The sequence below is a fragment of the Podarcis liolepis genome, assembly GCF_965112155.1.
Source record: "Podarcis liolepis genome assembly, chromosome: 5".
Taxonomy (NCBI): Eukaryota; Metazoa; Chordata; class Lepidosauria; order Squamata; family Lacertidae; genus Podarcis; species Podarcis liolepis.
In genome coordinates, this window is record NC_139556.1 from 62,410,943 (window position 1) to 62,426,674 (window position 15,732).

The window sequence follows — 15,732 nt, forward strand, 5'->3', positions numbered from 1 at the left end:
GTTATATATTTAGAAACGCACGGCCAATTCTCATCAAAAAGGGTTTGTATCTTTTTTCTTAGTAGCAATGATGGTCACGAATAAGAGAAACAGGCAACTGAAATGATACTTTTATGTGAACCACTTGGCATTTAAAATACTCAGTGCTAACTTTTGAGTCACACTCTTTGCAACTTGAAATTTTAGTTGCATAGGCTATTTATAATCTAATTAGCAGCATCTTCATTAATATACTACTTCCTTCTGCATTCATGTCCTTACAGTGCAGCATTGACTCCTCCCTGCCATATATATCTCTAACCATCTAAATCTGAGGAAGAAACTGGGTAACTTGAAAACTTGCATTTCAAACACCTGTAGGTCCTATACGTAATAAAAGTATCACTGCCCTATTTCTTCTTTCATTTCTTTCCCTTCTTTTGTGATCCTGGTTCAGATTAAAGCATGTGCCCATGCATGCTTGTTCCTCATTAAATAAATGAGAGATAGGTCAGGAAACATGGTTGATGATGTTGCCTCCATTTCTGTGAATTAAATTAGAATGTGACAGAGCACCTCAGTGGAGCTGCAGTTTGGTATTGTGTGGTTGCTGATATGTTGCTTCACGAATTTTATTGTCTTTTTTATTGTTTTTATGATATATTGCCTGTAGTTTGCCACCCTGAAGGTGTCAATCGGGATTGAAGGTGCAAGATTTAAATCCTTTAAGAAACAAGCAAACATACAGCCACCATTTTAAGGATTACACATTGAGAACCCTGTGGAAAAGCCAAAACAAAATCTTACCCCTCCCTCCAAAGACCCCAGTGAAATTGCAAAAGATGATCTATTGCACACCTTGAAGAACCAACTGCACATCATCCATTCTGGCTTTTATAACATCAACCATAATCTTTTATTGCTGCAGCAAGGCATACAAGATCTAAGCAACAGGCTCAGCATCGCAACACGTAATTTAGTGGCTATCAAAAATGTCTATATAAAAACAACAATGGCCTGACCACCATTGCTACTCAGACCAACACAGGGTAGTTGTGCTCGGAAACTTTAGGACTCTGACGATCTCACTCACTGAATCAGATCTCATCAGATGTGCGGAAACCAAACAGAGATTTGGTTTAACTAAGCTTTGGTTTAGTGGGTAAGATTGGATTTTCGCAAGCCACAGCTGTGGAACAATAAAAGCTCTCAGACCCGGGGGAATTAAAGGGTACACAATATGATTGAAATACGGGTCAAGTGAAAGTGTGGATGAGCCCTTAGTTGAAGGCAGAGTCAGAATACCAGTGGCTGGAAGTAGTAGCAGAAACAGCAACTGCAGCTCCAACTCTACTCTATGTCACAAGAGCCAGGCCCTGTGGAATTTTCCATGCCCCCTCATAGACCCATTATGAATGAACATCCAGATGGCTGCTGGTATTTCTGTTTGGCAGACATGTAGAGCTTGACCACATGTAAGACAGCTCTGCTGTTTGAGAGAGGCTGTTCTGTACCTTGCTCCATTAATGCCTCATGACAGAGCAGATTAATCTTGCTGTCTTCTATGATGCTAAATATGTAAGATCTTCATTACCTCCAGCTGGGGAAACCTTTCTTCATAGGAGACCTAATGCTAACTGGTTTTATTTTGTTTTATCATGAACTTATATTTTAATTGTTGTTGGAAGCTGCTTTGAAGACAGTGAGGGGCATGACTTGCATCTTTCAAATAGAATAAAACAAACTTTCCTGAGCATTTATAAGGCTGTTCTTTGATTAACACTGTTCATCAGAAAACAAAAAGCCATGGGAGAGATTCCTTTTGTCTTGAAATTCAAGGATGACTTCAGTCATCTTTAGGTCTGACCTGCTGGAGACTTCAGTCTGTGTGCAATATTATCAAAATGTACAGAAAAAAGGACACCCAGCTGAAATAAATTGGGTTACATTGATGGACAACAGGTGTCCTTTGTAGAGTTGTAAGGCTTCAGCCTGCTTCAACTGTATTCTCCGTGTTCTAGCTTATGTCATATCATCCCTGTCTGGGCCCCATAAGAGAAGCAGTTGATTGTGCCTCTTGGAAATACTTGCAGGGTCTCTTTGCTCATAGTCTCTGCATATTTAAAAGCTGAATTCCTTCCTTGCAGGGAATGCAGTCTTGTACTGTCTTTGTTTCACTGTGCACAGGAGTGGGATCTCTCTGACTCTCTCTCAGCTAACATTGGGAGGGAAACAAATGTCTACGAGACATATTTAATATTTTACAGCAAAATGCGGTTGTTGTTTTTTGTGAGGGAGGAAGCATACTTTAATCATTTCAACCTGTTGCAGGAATTATCACAAATGCAACAGTTAGTTGCATTCAGGAAGACGGTATTCCAAGAATGTTTCTATTTTAGCTTTTGTAGATTGACAAAGATACTACATGGAAAGTGCATCCATGGGGGATTTCGTAGGTCCTAGAGCTGCCAACTGTTTTCTGGCTGAGCTCCAGTACCTTAAATGGCTTTGTGAAGGCAAACATTTAGCAGCTTTCCCTGCATGGAGAGACAGGGATGAGAAAGGTACTCCTCCTGAAATTTTCCTGGTATACAAGTTTCTCAAGGGCACAGAAACCCTGCCCTGGGGGGAAATTGGCAATCCTAGTAAATTTCTTATCGTCCCAGGAAGCTCTGGGGATTTCTCCATGTCTTAGGTGTGCTTATCAAAAGACAAAATAGTTTTGCATAGCCTGTGCTGGTCAGCTGTCTGTTAGCAGAACTCTACTTGGGAATTGCAGACCTCACACAGAAATATGTACTTTTAGCATGAAAAACTCTGAACCACCTGAATGCCTTATTTTCCCTAGGAATGCTTCCTGCACTTGCAGTTGTGTGCCAAAGCATGAGCCAGGAGCACAAAATGTTTTCATGTATGTATTCCACATTCAGAGTGAAACTTTATTTAAACCAAGGATGATGAATTTGTGGCTCTCCAGATCTTGTTGGACTCCAAATCCCAGCAGCTCCAGCAGTGCAGCTAATAGTCAAGGATGATGAGAGTCCCCACAACACCTGACAAGTCACAGGTTCCCTGGTATGATGTATGCAGTTTAAAAAGTGATTTTGCCTCACATCACCAATCACATAGTCTTGAGGGCCAGTCCCTGCTTCTTTGGATCTGATCTTTTTCGAGTGTATATTTTCCCCATTATGTAGTGGTGGTCCCAGTGCCTTGTAAAACAGTTTTAACTGCTGCAGCTCCAGGTAGATCTAGATATCCTCAGGACAGTGTGAACATGTGCTGCCCAGTCCTCTGCGTGTTTACTTAGCTGTCAGTCTCATTCTTTTCCGTGGGCCTTATTCACAGGTATGTGTGCAAAGGATATTGTCACTTTATTTCTTGACCCTTTGGAATTTAAGCTCTCGATCCGGTGATCTAGTCCTCGGGTTGTTTAATGCCTTGGTAATCAGCTTAGAAGCAAGCCCAGCTTCTGCAAACTGTAGCTGAGGCTTTTTCATCAGCCACAGAGGGAGCCTCCCTGACGGACCCCTATGATGTCAGGTTGCATCGTGCAGGCGACTGGCAACTCAGAGGAGAGGAATCCCACACAGCTCTGAGACAGCAGGACCTGGTGCCACTGCCCTGTGCGTAGCTGCACGGTGCTGTTCCATCTCCCTTCTTTCTCCGGAAGAGCAGAGCCTCTTGGCTCTCCCCTCTGCCTGCCTGCATGAGGACCCAGCAATGCTCCAGCTGCGAGTCTGGCGGTGCACACAGTGGAGAAAACTGCAGTAGCAGTGGCAGCTCTGGGCTCTCCCCAGGTTCGGATTCAGATAGCAGTGGAGTGGTGTGTGGTGGTGGCAGTGGGATGAGAGGTGTCCTTTCCAGATACTGGAGCTTGGAGAGTCTTCATTCAGCTTCTGGTAAGGAAAGCTCAATTGTTGCTCTGTGATATTGCACTGACCTTGGGAGATAAAATTGGAAGAAATGGAGAATTTTGATAACTGAGGATGGGCAGCGTGGTCGTTGGGCAGCAGAACAAGATAACCTCAGAGCTTTGTACCTATGCCTTGTGCTTGGTATACTACTCAAGACTGTAGCAGAAGCAAAAGCACCTGATCACACTTCAGGAATCAAGAGTTCAGAAGCAAAGATTTCAAGGTTTTGAAAAGATGCTTATAGTCTTTGTCAGTTTGCTGTTTCCACATTGGCGAAGTTGTAAAATCCACAATACAGCATGCCTTCCCCCTTGTTAAATTATTGAGGAAGATTAGCATTACAGCCAATTACAGTCTGATTTGTGTCCCTTTTGTCGTCTTTGAGAATTATCTTATTTATTATTCATTTCCAACACTGTTCTGGCTCAGTGTTGTTGGCATCTGTCATTCAAGTGATGTAATATACAGTGGTACCTTGGGTTAAGTACTTAATTCGTTCTGGAGGTCTGTACTTAACCTGAAACTGTTCTTAACCTGAAACACCACTTTAGCTAATGGAGTCTCCCGCTGCTGCTGCGCCGCTGGAGCATGATTTCTGTTCTCATCCTGAAGCAAAGTTCTTAACCAGAGGTAATATTTCTGGGTTAGCGGAGTCTGTAACCTGAAGCGTATGTAACCTGAAGCGTATGTAACCCGAGGTACCACTGTATGTTCATAGGTAAGAACCAGTGTTCGAAACTCCCATTGTTATAGGCGCATTTTGCGACAGGGAATTTCATTAGCGCAATGAGTTTCCGAGCTCTGGGCGCAGTACTGTGCCTAAGATTTCAGATTAAAATTGCAGAGTGGAAGGGGACATTTTTCTGCCTCCTCACTCCCAGCTACTTCAGAGACCCTCTTAAGAATACTATGGGGGTGGGCAAGGGAAGGACCAGACCATGTGAAAAAGGGACATAATATTTTAGCTGCAGTTCATTCATTTTCAGCTTTGTATTCTTGTTATAAAAAAGCACACCTAGACATTCTGTTGTTGCGCCCCAACCTGGGTTTAAGGTGCCTTTAGCTCCTAGCTTTCATAACTCAGTTTCTAACACTGGTAAGAACTGTAAATATGATATATTAGGAAGAATTTGCAATATTCTGATTTCACTATTGATTGATAACTGCAAAGGTTTCTGTTTTAAATTGATATTGCCCATCAGTTTCATTATCCACTAGTTGGCAATAAGCTACTTTCCCCCTTTGGTTAGTTTTGGCATGGGCCTTCAGGCATGACAGAGAACCGTATTTTCCACCAGGTTTGCTGTGTGCTAACACTGGAAGCCTGGATTGGATAGAAGGTTGTTTCATCTTTGGAACCCTTTGAAAGTATCTCCTCCTGTTCCATGCAACCCTTCTGTTGCGATTTGCAAGATTTCTACTGGAATGATAATAAATTTGTCTTACAAAGGTACCTAACCTTATGGCTCATGTGGTATAGCCCCATCCTGTGCAAAAGATGTGCATCTGATAAAATGTGTGTATGCTTGATATGGAAAAATAAATCCACGGTAGACTATCATCTGATGTTTTCTGAGTGAGCAATCCAGTTTGTTTCCCTGTTTTTATAGCTGTCTGATAACTCAGTGAAAGCTATTCATTGATATGTGGTGTCTCACTGTATTGGAGTTATAATGCAAGATTTACCTTGCAGTTGATGTGTATTCTGCGGTAGAGATAAGGTCTTAGCAGTGCTTGTGTTTCTACTGTGGCTTTGGACTAAAAAGCAAATGATGCCTTAGGGTAGGGGTTCTTAGGAGGTCCATGGATGGGATTTAGGGGGTCTGTGGACACACAGAGAAAAAAAAATCTTCAATTTCCTTCCTGTTAGTTTGAAAATTGGCTTTGTGAAAAAAAAATTGGGGGAATTTGAGGGAGATTCTCAAAGGACCACTGGCTCAGGGCAAAATTACATGCTATGTTGGTTATGTAGCTGTGCCTTTTAAGTGTAGGGCGTTTTGTGTGTGTTAAAAACATCCACACAATTTGCCAGTTTGGGGGCTTTAGCCCTTTGCCTCCTGCTATGGTTCTGATGTGGACTGGGCTCCTTGCACCTGCAACGTGCATAGGAAAAAATAAGCAAATGGGAGTTTTTCCATCCATGCAAATTGCACACATGGGGCCTTTGAGCCAGGCTTGGACTGCAGTGGTGGGTAAAGGGTTAAAGCTTTTCTACAGCTCCTGCTAGGGTCCATCCAAATCAGGGCCACCATGCTGGCAGCTTGGGTAAAAGAATTGTAGCACTTGTAGCTGGCTGCTCGACTTAAGGTTATGGGCTCTTTATTTCAGCTACAGGAAAGATTTGCAGTTCTCTTCTTGCTACCTACTGTTGGAGACTGGTAAGATTTTAGTAGCTCATTGTCATTGTACCAAATTGACTTAGATCTGACATCCATCCTGTTCCCACTCGGAGGGATGGAGGACAATGAGAAGTCTCTTCATCAGAATGCTTCTTCCAGTGGTAATTTACAACAACCCCTCTCCAAAAGAGAGAGAGAGAGAGAGTTTGCCATGCCATTGTTTAACTAATACCATACTTGTCCTGCCATGCTGTGTTTGTTAAGAGGAAAAAGCTCAAGGCATTTGAGGTTTGGATTACAACACAGTTTTTGCCAAGCCTCATGAACATTGACACAGGAAGGACTCGTGGTGACTGACGTTTTTCTTAAAGGACAAGCTTCTCAAAGAATTCATTTCCCAATCTATTTTGCTTATGGTAAATAGAACGAGCAATTAAACAGCAAAGACAGCCAGAAGGAAAACAACTCCATATTTTTAATGGCTGCTTCCAGACAATCTTAATATTGTAAGTGGGTCATTCAGATATTGCAAACAGGTTGTTGACAACAGGTTTTTTTTTAACTTAGTGGATTTTCCAAGGAAAGAGTAAATCAGGCTTAAATGTGTGTGTGTGTGTGTGAGAGAGAGAGAGAGAGAGAGAGAGAAAGAGAGAGAGAGAGAGAGACTGGCATTGTGAAGTCCACGAAGTTGCATGTGGCTGCTGCAAAAAACTTGAATGCATGAATAGCACTGATTTCATAATAAAAACACTTCTTGAAACACCCAATATTTTAAACAGAAAGAAAGATAGTGAAACTATGTACCAGGCTCTTACCTGGATCTCTAAATATGTTTTATAAAACTTTGTCAATACGATAACTCTAAATGGGAAAATGTCGAAGCAGGATTAACATTTTTACTGGTGCTCTGTGGATCTGCTGGGAGAAACAGTTAAACATGAAAAGGGATTTCTTTAGCTCATTAACAGGATATTGCATTTACTGAAAAGGTATTGGTAATGCAGGTGGTGAGCCTGAGGTTCTGCAAGCTAGAAAACATGTAAAATGTAATTAAATAATAAAGCAGTCTTTATGATTTACATTTTTATTACATTATGGGACTATTATGAAACAAATTGATTTTATGATTTTTCCATTCTGTCAAGGTGTGTGTGCTCAGTGTGTGGATGCACGTATAACCATGTATTGTTTTTGGTAAACATTAAGCCTCACCAAACATTGAAAACAAAATCCTCCATTGGGTGTCTAATTTTATCTTCAGTGTACTGATTCAATCAAGTGAGTTTAGGAATGTCAGATGAGGAGTTTATAAGACATGTAAGGTATACTGGAAAACCTCACAAATTTGAGCAACAGGAACACAATGAAAATCAGTTCCATGAAATGTAAAGGCATTCTAGGGTTAGCCCAATTTTTCTGCCTCAGGCAAAGGGCAAAATGCCCCCAACTCCACATTGCTGCATATTGAAGTTGACTGGAATGGCAGCTGAATCTTACTTCAACACTGGTGATGAGATAGCATCCTCTAACATATCCAAGGACAATAAGCTAATTTATGATGTGCAGGGCGAACTACTCAGTGTACACAACTCTTTGCCTCTAGCATTTCACTGGCTCCAAAACATCTGCCACCTGAGGCAGCTGCCTCAGTCTGCCTAATGGTAGGGCCATCCCTGCTTCATGCATCTGGAGAGGAATTCAAATGTTTAGCTGTGTTTAGGGACCCAAAAGGAAATGCTTGTCTTAGTTTGTCAAAATTGAATATGAGCCAACTGCATGATGAAACCAAATAAGGCAAATGAAGTTCTTGAGTATATTGGGAACAGGAAGTGGGTTTATTTCTAGTACAACAATACAAAGCTTTGGTGAAGTGTCATTTGAAATAATACTCATTTTAATAACTCTGAGAAGAATGAATTCAAATTATAAGAAGGAAGCTAGATTTATCAGAGGCCTATCTTGTTGGCATCCAGCTGTCTCGGGAGACAATGGAAGAGTGCACCTTCAGGGGTGAAGTCAAACCATTAGAGAGTTGCATGCCTGCTGTGGCTGTAGAGATCGATATGGGAGAGACATGTTTTGTTGCAGCTGGGGCAGATGAAGGCATGCAGTTTTGCTGGTGTAGGTATACCATGGCATTTCAGAATCAAGTGAAATAGGAAATCTGACTAAATTATTCATGCTCATTCATGAAGGTATCATTGCAGAGTTTATTCAGGTAGAACAAGGCTGTTTGGGGTACAAGAACTTGTGGTTAAAATTGTCATTTAATTAATTTAGGCAGAGAATCAGATGAAGATGTACAGTTGTAGAGTTGCAGAGCCTAGTGTAAAGACAGAGACATTTATGACTTGATACATTTAAAAAATATTACTTTAGTGTCATAGTTGTAACCCATAGAAGTCAGGAAAGCTTTAGCTAGCATGAGATCTTGGGCTTTTCCTCCTCATCCATGGAACATCAGGATCTATCCTAGCTAGAGATATGATAGTGAATGAAATGAGTTTGTGTCAACACTAAGTTTTTGGTGGCAAATGAGAGTGGTTGACTTTTGATACGCTATAAATCAGGGGTGGGGAACCTGCGGCCTGTAGATGTTGGTTTATTACTTCCATCAGCTCCAACCAGCATAGCCAATGCTCAAGGATTCTTTGAGTTGTAATCCACATGGCATCTGGATAGCCACAGGCTATTGGCTAGTGCTCTTGTTTCTTTGACCCCCCCCCCATTCCCTTTATAGTGGGTGTCGTGGCTCAGTGCTTGGTCAACTTCAGGGCTCTTAGTATAACTTCACTTCTGTTCTTTCTATGCAACACCCTGAAAATTCTTCAGGTTCATCTGTGAAAGATAGCATATATATTGCAGGTTATCATCTTTCCTAGCTTTTATAGTCACAGAGGGGATTGAGGACCTTCTAGCAGTCAACAGATGATAAGAATCTCTGGGTAGCAAAGCAAGGGACTAATATGCTGGTTCCTTTCATGAAAACAGCTAGCAATGGTTTATCATTCCTTCTAATTAGCTTATCTTTTCCAAGGCTGCATTTTTTTGCATTACAGAATTGATAACAGAATTGATGGTTAGCATCTTTCTTGTTTAGTCTGTGAGGTTTTCCTTTTTAAGATGCTTTTATCTGGAAACTTACCTTGAAGCACTAATATATGAACCTTGTCCATGGACTGCTGTGTATGATTTAATTGACCTTGTGCCTTTGGGTCATGCCTTCAGAGGAAATTGGAAGCAAAATGCAACAGAGAAAGGATGAAAGAAGCATTCGGCACCTTTTCAAGAGCAAAAAGAAATCCGTAGGTGCTCCAAAGCATATACCAGTGCAGACATTGTATTTCATGCTTGAATTGACATATTGCGAGTTAGAAGGCATCAGTGGGATTCATCATTTTCATCATCACAAATTACTCTGATGAATTTCTTAATCTCCTTTTTTTCCTTGCGTTTCGTTTGTGACTCCAGGTGAGAAAGCGCACAATAATTTTCTAGATCATTAAAGGGTGTTATTAATTCCTTCTCTCTCTTTAAAATAACTGGGCTCTTTCTGTTGTGGTAAATTAGCTTTGATCTTTACGTGCAACAGCTTATATCAAGGTGCATTGAATTGTGAGATAAATGCAGAGCCACCAGTCCTGAAACTGAATGAAATTAAAGGGTCAGAGACTTCACTGTGGGAATATAGAGTTGCTAGCATTTGAAAACTAAGCAAGAAAGGTATGCTGAAAATACATGCCAGATAGAAATACTGCATATGGATAGGCACTACCAAAAATAATAACTATTATTATTAATGATAGTTAATAATAATTTAACTATCCATTTTGCTTGGGGATTCCATTCCCCCCCTCCCACATGTCAACAGAATGTGTATTGGCATGCCCTGCCCCATTCTGCCTTGCCCTACCCATGTTCTTCCATCCATCCTGCTCCTGTTCTGCCTTCTTCCTGGTCCAAAAGGACCCACACACCAGTGATTGTGTGTCAATTTAACACCTAAAATGGTCGCTGCTTGTATAAAAACACAAACATATATAGCATAACAACAACAACAGCAGCAACAACAACAACAATAATAAACAATACCCCCCAGTTTAAAAGTCCAAAGATTGTTTAATTAGCCAAAGGCATGGGATAAGAGGAATGTTTTTGCCTGGTGCCTAAATATACGTAATGAAGGCACCGAGTGAGACTCCCTGGGGAGAGCACCCCACAGGTGGGGAGCCACCACAGAAAAGCCCACTTTTTTAAAAAATAAAATAAAATTCAGTTTTCCCATTTTCCATCCCAATGAATATAAATGTACACAAATAATATAATATTTTATGCGACTTCCCTCCCTCCCCTTCTGCGGTTTCTTCTTTTTCTATTGTATTCTTACTGCATATCCAAGTTTATCCTTTTTACAAATTTATCCTTTGTAATTCCTCTAAATTTATTACTGTTTGTGTTTTTGTCAATCCTACTAACCTTTTTAATTGTTTACAATTTGTTTTCATATATTAAAAAAAAACCCAACCCCATTCTGTTAAAAAAAGTCTCTCATCTTGATCTCTTAATCTTCTGGTGAGTTTTGCCATCTCTGTGTATTTCATCAGTTTTAGTTGCCAATCATCTCTTTTTTTGGAGCCATTCCTCTTTCCAGTTTTGGGCATAGAAAAAGCCCACACTTGAGTTGCCACGCTCTGGACCTCTCATGGAGGAGGCACACAAAGAAGGGTGATGATTGTAGGGTCTGGGTCAGTTCATATGGGAAGAGGCAGTCCTTGAGGCACCGTGGTCCTAAGCTGTTTAGAGCTTTATAGGTCAAAACCAGCACTGAATTGGGCCCAAAAACTAGCTGGCAGCCAATGTGGTAGAAAGGCTACATACAGCTTCTCTACCAGAGTTTTATGCATAAAAATAACGGCACCATTGAAAATGCATGTCCCAAGCTGCCTAAAACTAAGCCAAATCCAGGGCTAGAAATACACGAATCATATTTTCCTCTCTGTTCACAGCACATAACACAAATAAAACTACAGTAATCTTATTAAACACAACCATGCATTGTTTTCTTACTGCACGCTACTGAAGTAATTTATTACAATCCAAACCATATCAAAGGGCATTCTTATGCATAAGCTCCTAGAAAATTCAATTTTAAACAGCAGCTTTCATCATCAATAGCATCTTTTGTTGTGTCAGGCATGCAGGGCACAAAGGGTGTACACATGTTTGGCCCAGCAGTAGACCCTTCCCCAAAGCAAAGGCTAGTTGAGCAATCTCTTTAGCAGACTCTGGTCCAGCCTTGTGTCCCAACCACCCACATATGCAAAAAGGGACACTCAACTTGGAAAATAATTTCATTTGCAAATATAATGAGGCAGGAGGGTCACTGATTTGCTTGCTTTCATTTCCGTGCCTGGTGTGCATTTTGAAAATCTCCCTGCCCCTCCTTTCTTAGACTACTATTTCCGCTACAAAAAAGAAAGTAAACACAAGTAAATTGTGACAATTTCACAAATATACAAGGAATCAAAATACAAAAACACAGCAACTGTTATATATACAGACAATAACTCTGTAAATAAACTAATTCAGTAGCCACAGTCAACTATGACCCCCCCCCAGCCACTTACTGTTCAAAATCTGACTGTAGCAGAAGCCCACACAACATGCCACATGTCTGATGCATGGGGAGAGTGGAGGGTCTTCATCTGTGAACAAAAAAGCATCATAATTTCACTAAAGTGGCCATATAGGGAACTCAAATCAATGCAGAAGTTTACCACTGGGTTCTGACCTACAAATTTAGGGAGTGGTTCAATAGATAGGGTAGTAGGTCCTTCAGTGAAGAAAAAAGAGAGCTACTTGGAACCACATAATAAAAAATGTGCTATGCTAATACAGCCTTCCCAACCTGGTACCCTTTGGATGTTTTGGACTACAGTTCCCATCAAACCCAGCTAACACAGCCGGTGGCAGAGCTTCATGCTCCAGCACCTGGGGGCAGAGAGCAGGCAGGGGCAGGGCTGGCGCGCGTCCTGGGGGCGTGGCGCGTCTCCCACGGGGGCATGGCACACCGCCTGCAGGGGCGTGGCTCCCAGCGTGGGGGGGGCAGCCGCGATGGCACCCCACCGGGATTGCGCTGCCAGGGGCGGTGCGCTCCCCCCGCACTCCTCTTCCTCCGCCACTGAACACAGCCAGTAAACAGAAATGATGGTAGGTGTAGTACAAGGACATCCGGTTTGGGAGAACAGAAACCATTGTTTAATAATGAGCCAATTTCTTAGACTTTGAGATGGCGCTCCAGTTGGGAAGCTTCCTCTGAAAGTACTGGCTTTGCTTGAACAAACACTGGTGGTTGTGCTTCCATAATAGCCTGCAGAACTTTCATATTAAAAAATGAGAGCTAACTGAACTAAAGAGTTATTTGGGTTTGAATGCAATTTATTTATAGTTCTCAAACATGGTAATAGAACTCCCATTTCCAAATATGGGTTAAACTCCATTGTGCCTTTAATGTTAAGAGACAGAGTAAGTCACCTTGCAAAGATTTTGAAGGCATAAATTTGTAATATAGTGCTTGTTCATGATGTTTATGTTTTTTGCTATCTGTATCTGGAAATCTTATGCATCTTTCTTATTTATCTCTACCTTCTTTTCCTCTGCTGAAGTTTTTACACATCTATATTTGGAACATGCTAGTCTGTTGTCATGGAAATGATTGCATTGACATAGTTACATCAATATGGCTTGATGTCATGGTGAGGGATTCGAATGATGCAGTGAGGTTTGCTCCATTTTGTAATAATTAAGCAGCCACACTTCAGTGTGACATTTCCACTAGGTGTAGTTAATTATTACCTAGCATCCAAAATGTGGTCAAAAACATCTAAACAAAGATTTTCAGACCTGAAGCTCTGTATAATAGAGTTCTGGTGCATTGTTGCTCTTTTTTATCTTTCTCAAGATCTTTTAAAGTTAATATGAAAGCCCTCTAAGCTCAGTTTTTCATATTCCATCATAAACTTGGGTTGGTAGTGCCATAATTTGTGGCACAGTAAGGGAATTGGGACCAAACCACATGTTAGTTACTTTAGCTACATAGCTGTCCCTTTAAATGTGGAGAACTTGTTGTTTTATACACATTTTTCCAGCACAGGTCCCCTAGTCCTGTTGAGGAGCTTAACATAGTGAGCATAGTGAGCTTTAACTCTTTGCCCTCCCCCACTATAGTCTCTATCTGGATTGGACCCACCATGTCTACAGTTTGTATCTATCTGGGGGGAAAGCCCCCATTAAAGTGAATGGAAGTTACCACTCTCAATGCAAATTGCACATGCATGGCCCCCAATCTAGATTGGGATCAGTGTGTGTGTGTGTGTGTAGGTTGTCCTCAGTTCATATCACCTGTTGACACTCGGTTTTCCAGCAGCCTTATATTCATTTACAAAGTAAGACATTTACAAATGTAATAAATCAGCCTGTAATGCCCCGAGGTGGACTTTTGTATAGTAAAAATTGACATAGAGAAAGCTGAAGAATATAATAGACTTTCCAATGGCTGGATAGGATTGTCAGCCAATACTTGTAACAATCAATCAGCAGAAAATGATCAGTCCATTAACCGAATTTCTCTAAATTTCAACACTTCAAAGCCTTGTTGGAGAAAGTCAGCACAATGGACTGTGGAAAGTGAATGAAGAATGATAATGAGCTGAGGAATTAAAGTACAGAGCAATGTTGCAGACAGAGCTGTGCATATTCCAAATGTGTGTCGCGGACGACCCCTTACAAACTTCAAATATATTTAATTGGGAAATGATATATCAATAGTGCTTTATGCTGCCAACTTTATGTTGCCAACATCTAGGATGTTTGCTAGAGGGTTGCATCTGGGCACCCATTTCTGAGAGTCTCAAATATTTAATTCTTATTATGTTATAGACTTTTTATTGTGAAACAGATTACATTTGCTGTTCAAAAGCAAGATAAAATATCCATACTGTTTAGGAGGGAAAGAGGCACCAAGTCAAGAAATCATGCGGAATTTGCAAATGGGAATAAGGGGAAGTGGGAATAAGGGGAAGTTGTAATTAAGTGTTCATGTCCTCGCTATGTGAGACAAACAATACACATTGATCTTCTTTTTTAAAACAAATTTAGTGTTCAGAGAACTTAGCATATATTATCTCCACAAACCTGTGAAGTATGGGAGTAATATTATCCCCTATGCATTAAATAAAATGTATATTAAATAAGCATTAACATTTTTTTAATAACATGCTGGGATTGACCATATGCCACAAGTGTTAGAAGGCAGACCCTCGATACTATGATGGCCGAGTCACTGGTGTTTCTGATTATGCTGCTGTTCCTCATCATATTTACTCAGAAGTAAGTTCCACTTTGTTTAGCAAGGCTTACTTCCAAGTAAGTGTGCATAGGATTACACCAAAAATTATTATGCACTGGCACATCTAAGGCTTAGGCTTAGAATTTTAATGAAGAACTATGTTCTTATTGGTGCAGAATCTGAATTATTTTTGGCAAATAAGCATATCTTCATCTAAGCATAGTAATATGTTGATTTCTCATATATGCATTTAGGACTCATGGAAGGAAACTTGTGAGAAAATTATCTGATATTATCTTGAGATTTTCTGAGTAAGGCAGCAAGCAGATAATTCTTTCAAAGGTCTATACTTTTACTTTAGAAATCCAACTTTGAGGCAATAATAGATCATTTTAATCATTCATCAGAGAACGGTGTTTAATCCTTAAACATATGAGCCTTTTAAATGATAAAGTGGGGAGTTCCACTGCTTTTGGGTTATTTAGCAGTAACATAAGGAAACTCTGCAGCCTCCACAGGCAAGACGTAAATTTTAAGGAGGCGAGGGGAAGGTGCTGAAAGAAGAATTGAGACAGTTTATTATTTTATACAACAGAAAATAAACACAAGTTACTTCACAAGTCATTTCTTGGCTCTGGCATAGGGAGCCATGTATGACATCTGACAGTGTAACCAGATAATAAAAATCAGAAGCCAAGAGGATTCCTGGTTGAAGAGAGATTCCTAAATTTGAGAATTTAGCTCAGCAGGTTGTCTTTGTTCTTGTGGAAGCATCTGTAGGAAGTGGTGTTATTTAAACACCCCTTGTCTGTGTGATGTCATGGAGACAAAGTGATGCCTTGCATTCTGAACACAAAAGGACAGGTTCTTTCCTGTAAATCCAACATTAAGGACTCTCCAGGGGCCCACTGCAGAACATGCTAAGGCACTTGTGAGAACACATAAAGCTAGTTTCTTCCCTTTTTGACATCATGTCTTCTGGCAATTCTCCTGAACCAACACGTGGTTGACTGAATCTGAAGAGACCTGTATAATGCATGAAGGGTTTTCAGCGTAAAGATGGGAATCCTCGCAAATCAAGTTTCCCATCTCTATGGTGGAAATTCTTTGTATGGTAACCAGGCCCCATTCAGACTGAACTGACTGTACA

At 40.7% G+C, this 15,732-nt stretch overlaps 1 protein-coding gene across 9 annotated transcripts in view; it reads left to right on the plus strand.

The window, feature by feature from the left end:
* ARHGEF4 (Rho guanine nucleotide exchange factor 4) overlaps positions 1 to 15,732 on the plus strand; it is a 156,600-nt gene that overhangs the window by 71,516 nt on the left and 69,352 nt on the right. The window contains exon 1 of one of the 9 annotated variants that reach the window (XM_083505752.1): positions 3,411 to 3,881. The exons of the other annotated variants lie outside the window; for them this stretch is intronic. Within the exon in view, the coding sequence (XP_083361878.1) occupies positions 3,689 to 3,881 (193 nt within the window). The 5' untranslated portion in view covers positions 3,411 to 3,688. Of the gene's footprint in view, positions 1 to 3,410; positions 3,882 to 15,732 lie in introns of those variants that run through there. 9 annotated transcript variants of the gene reach the window in all.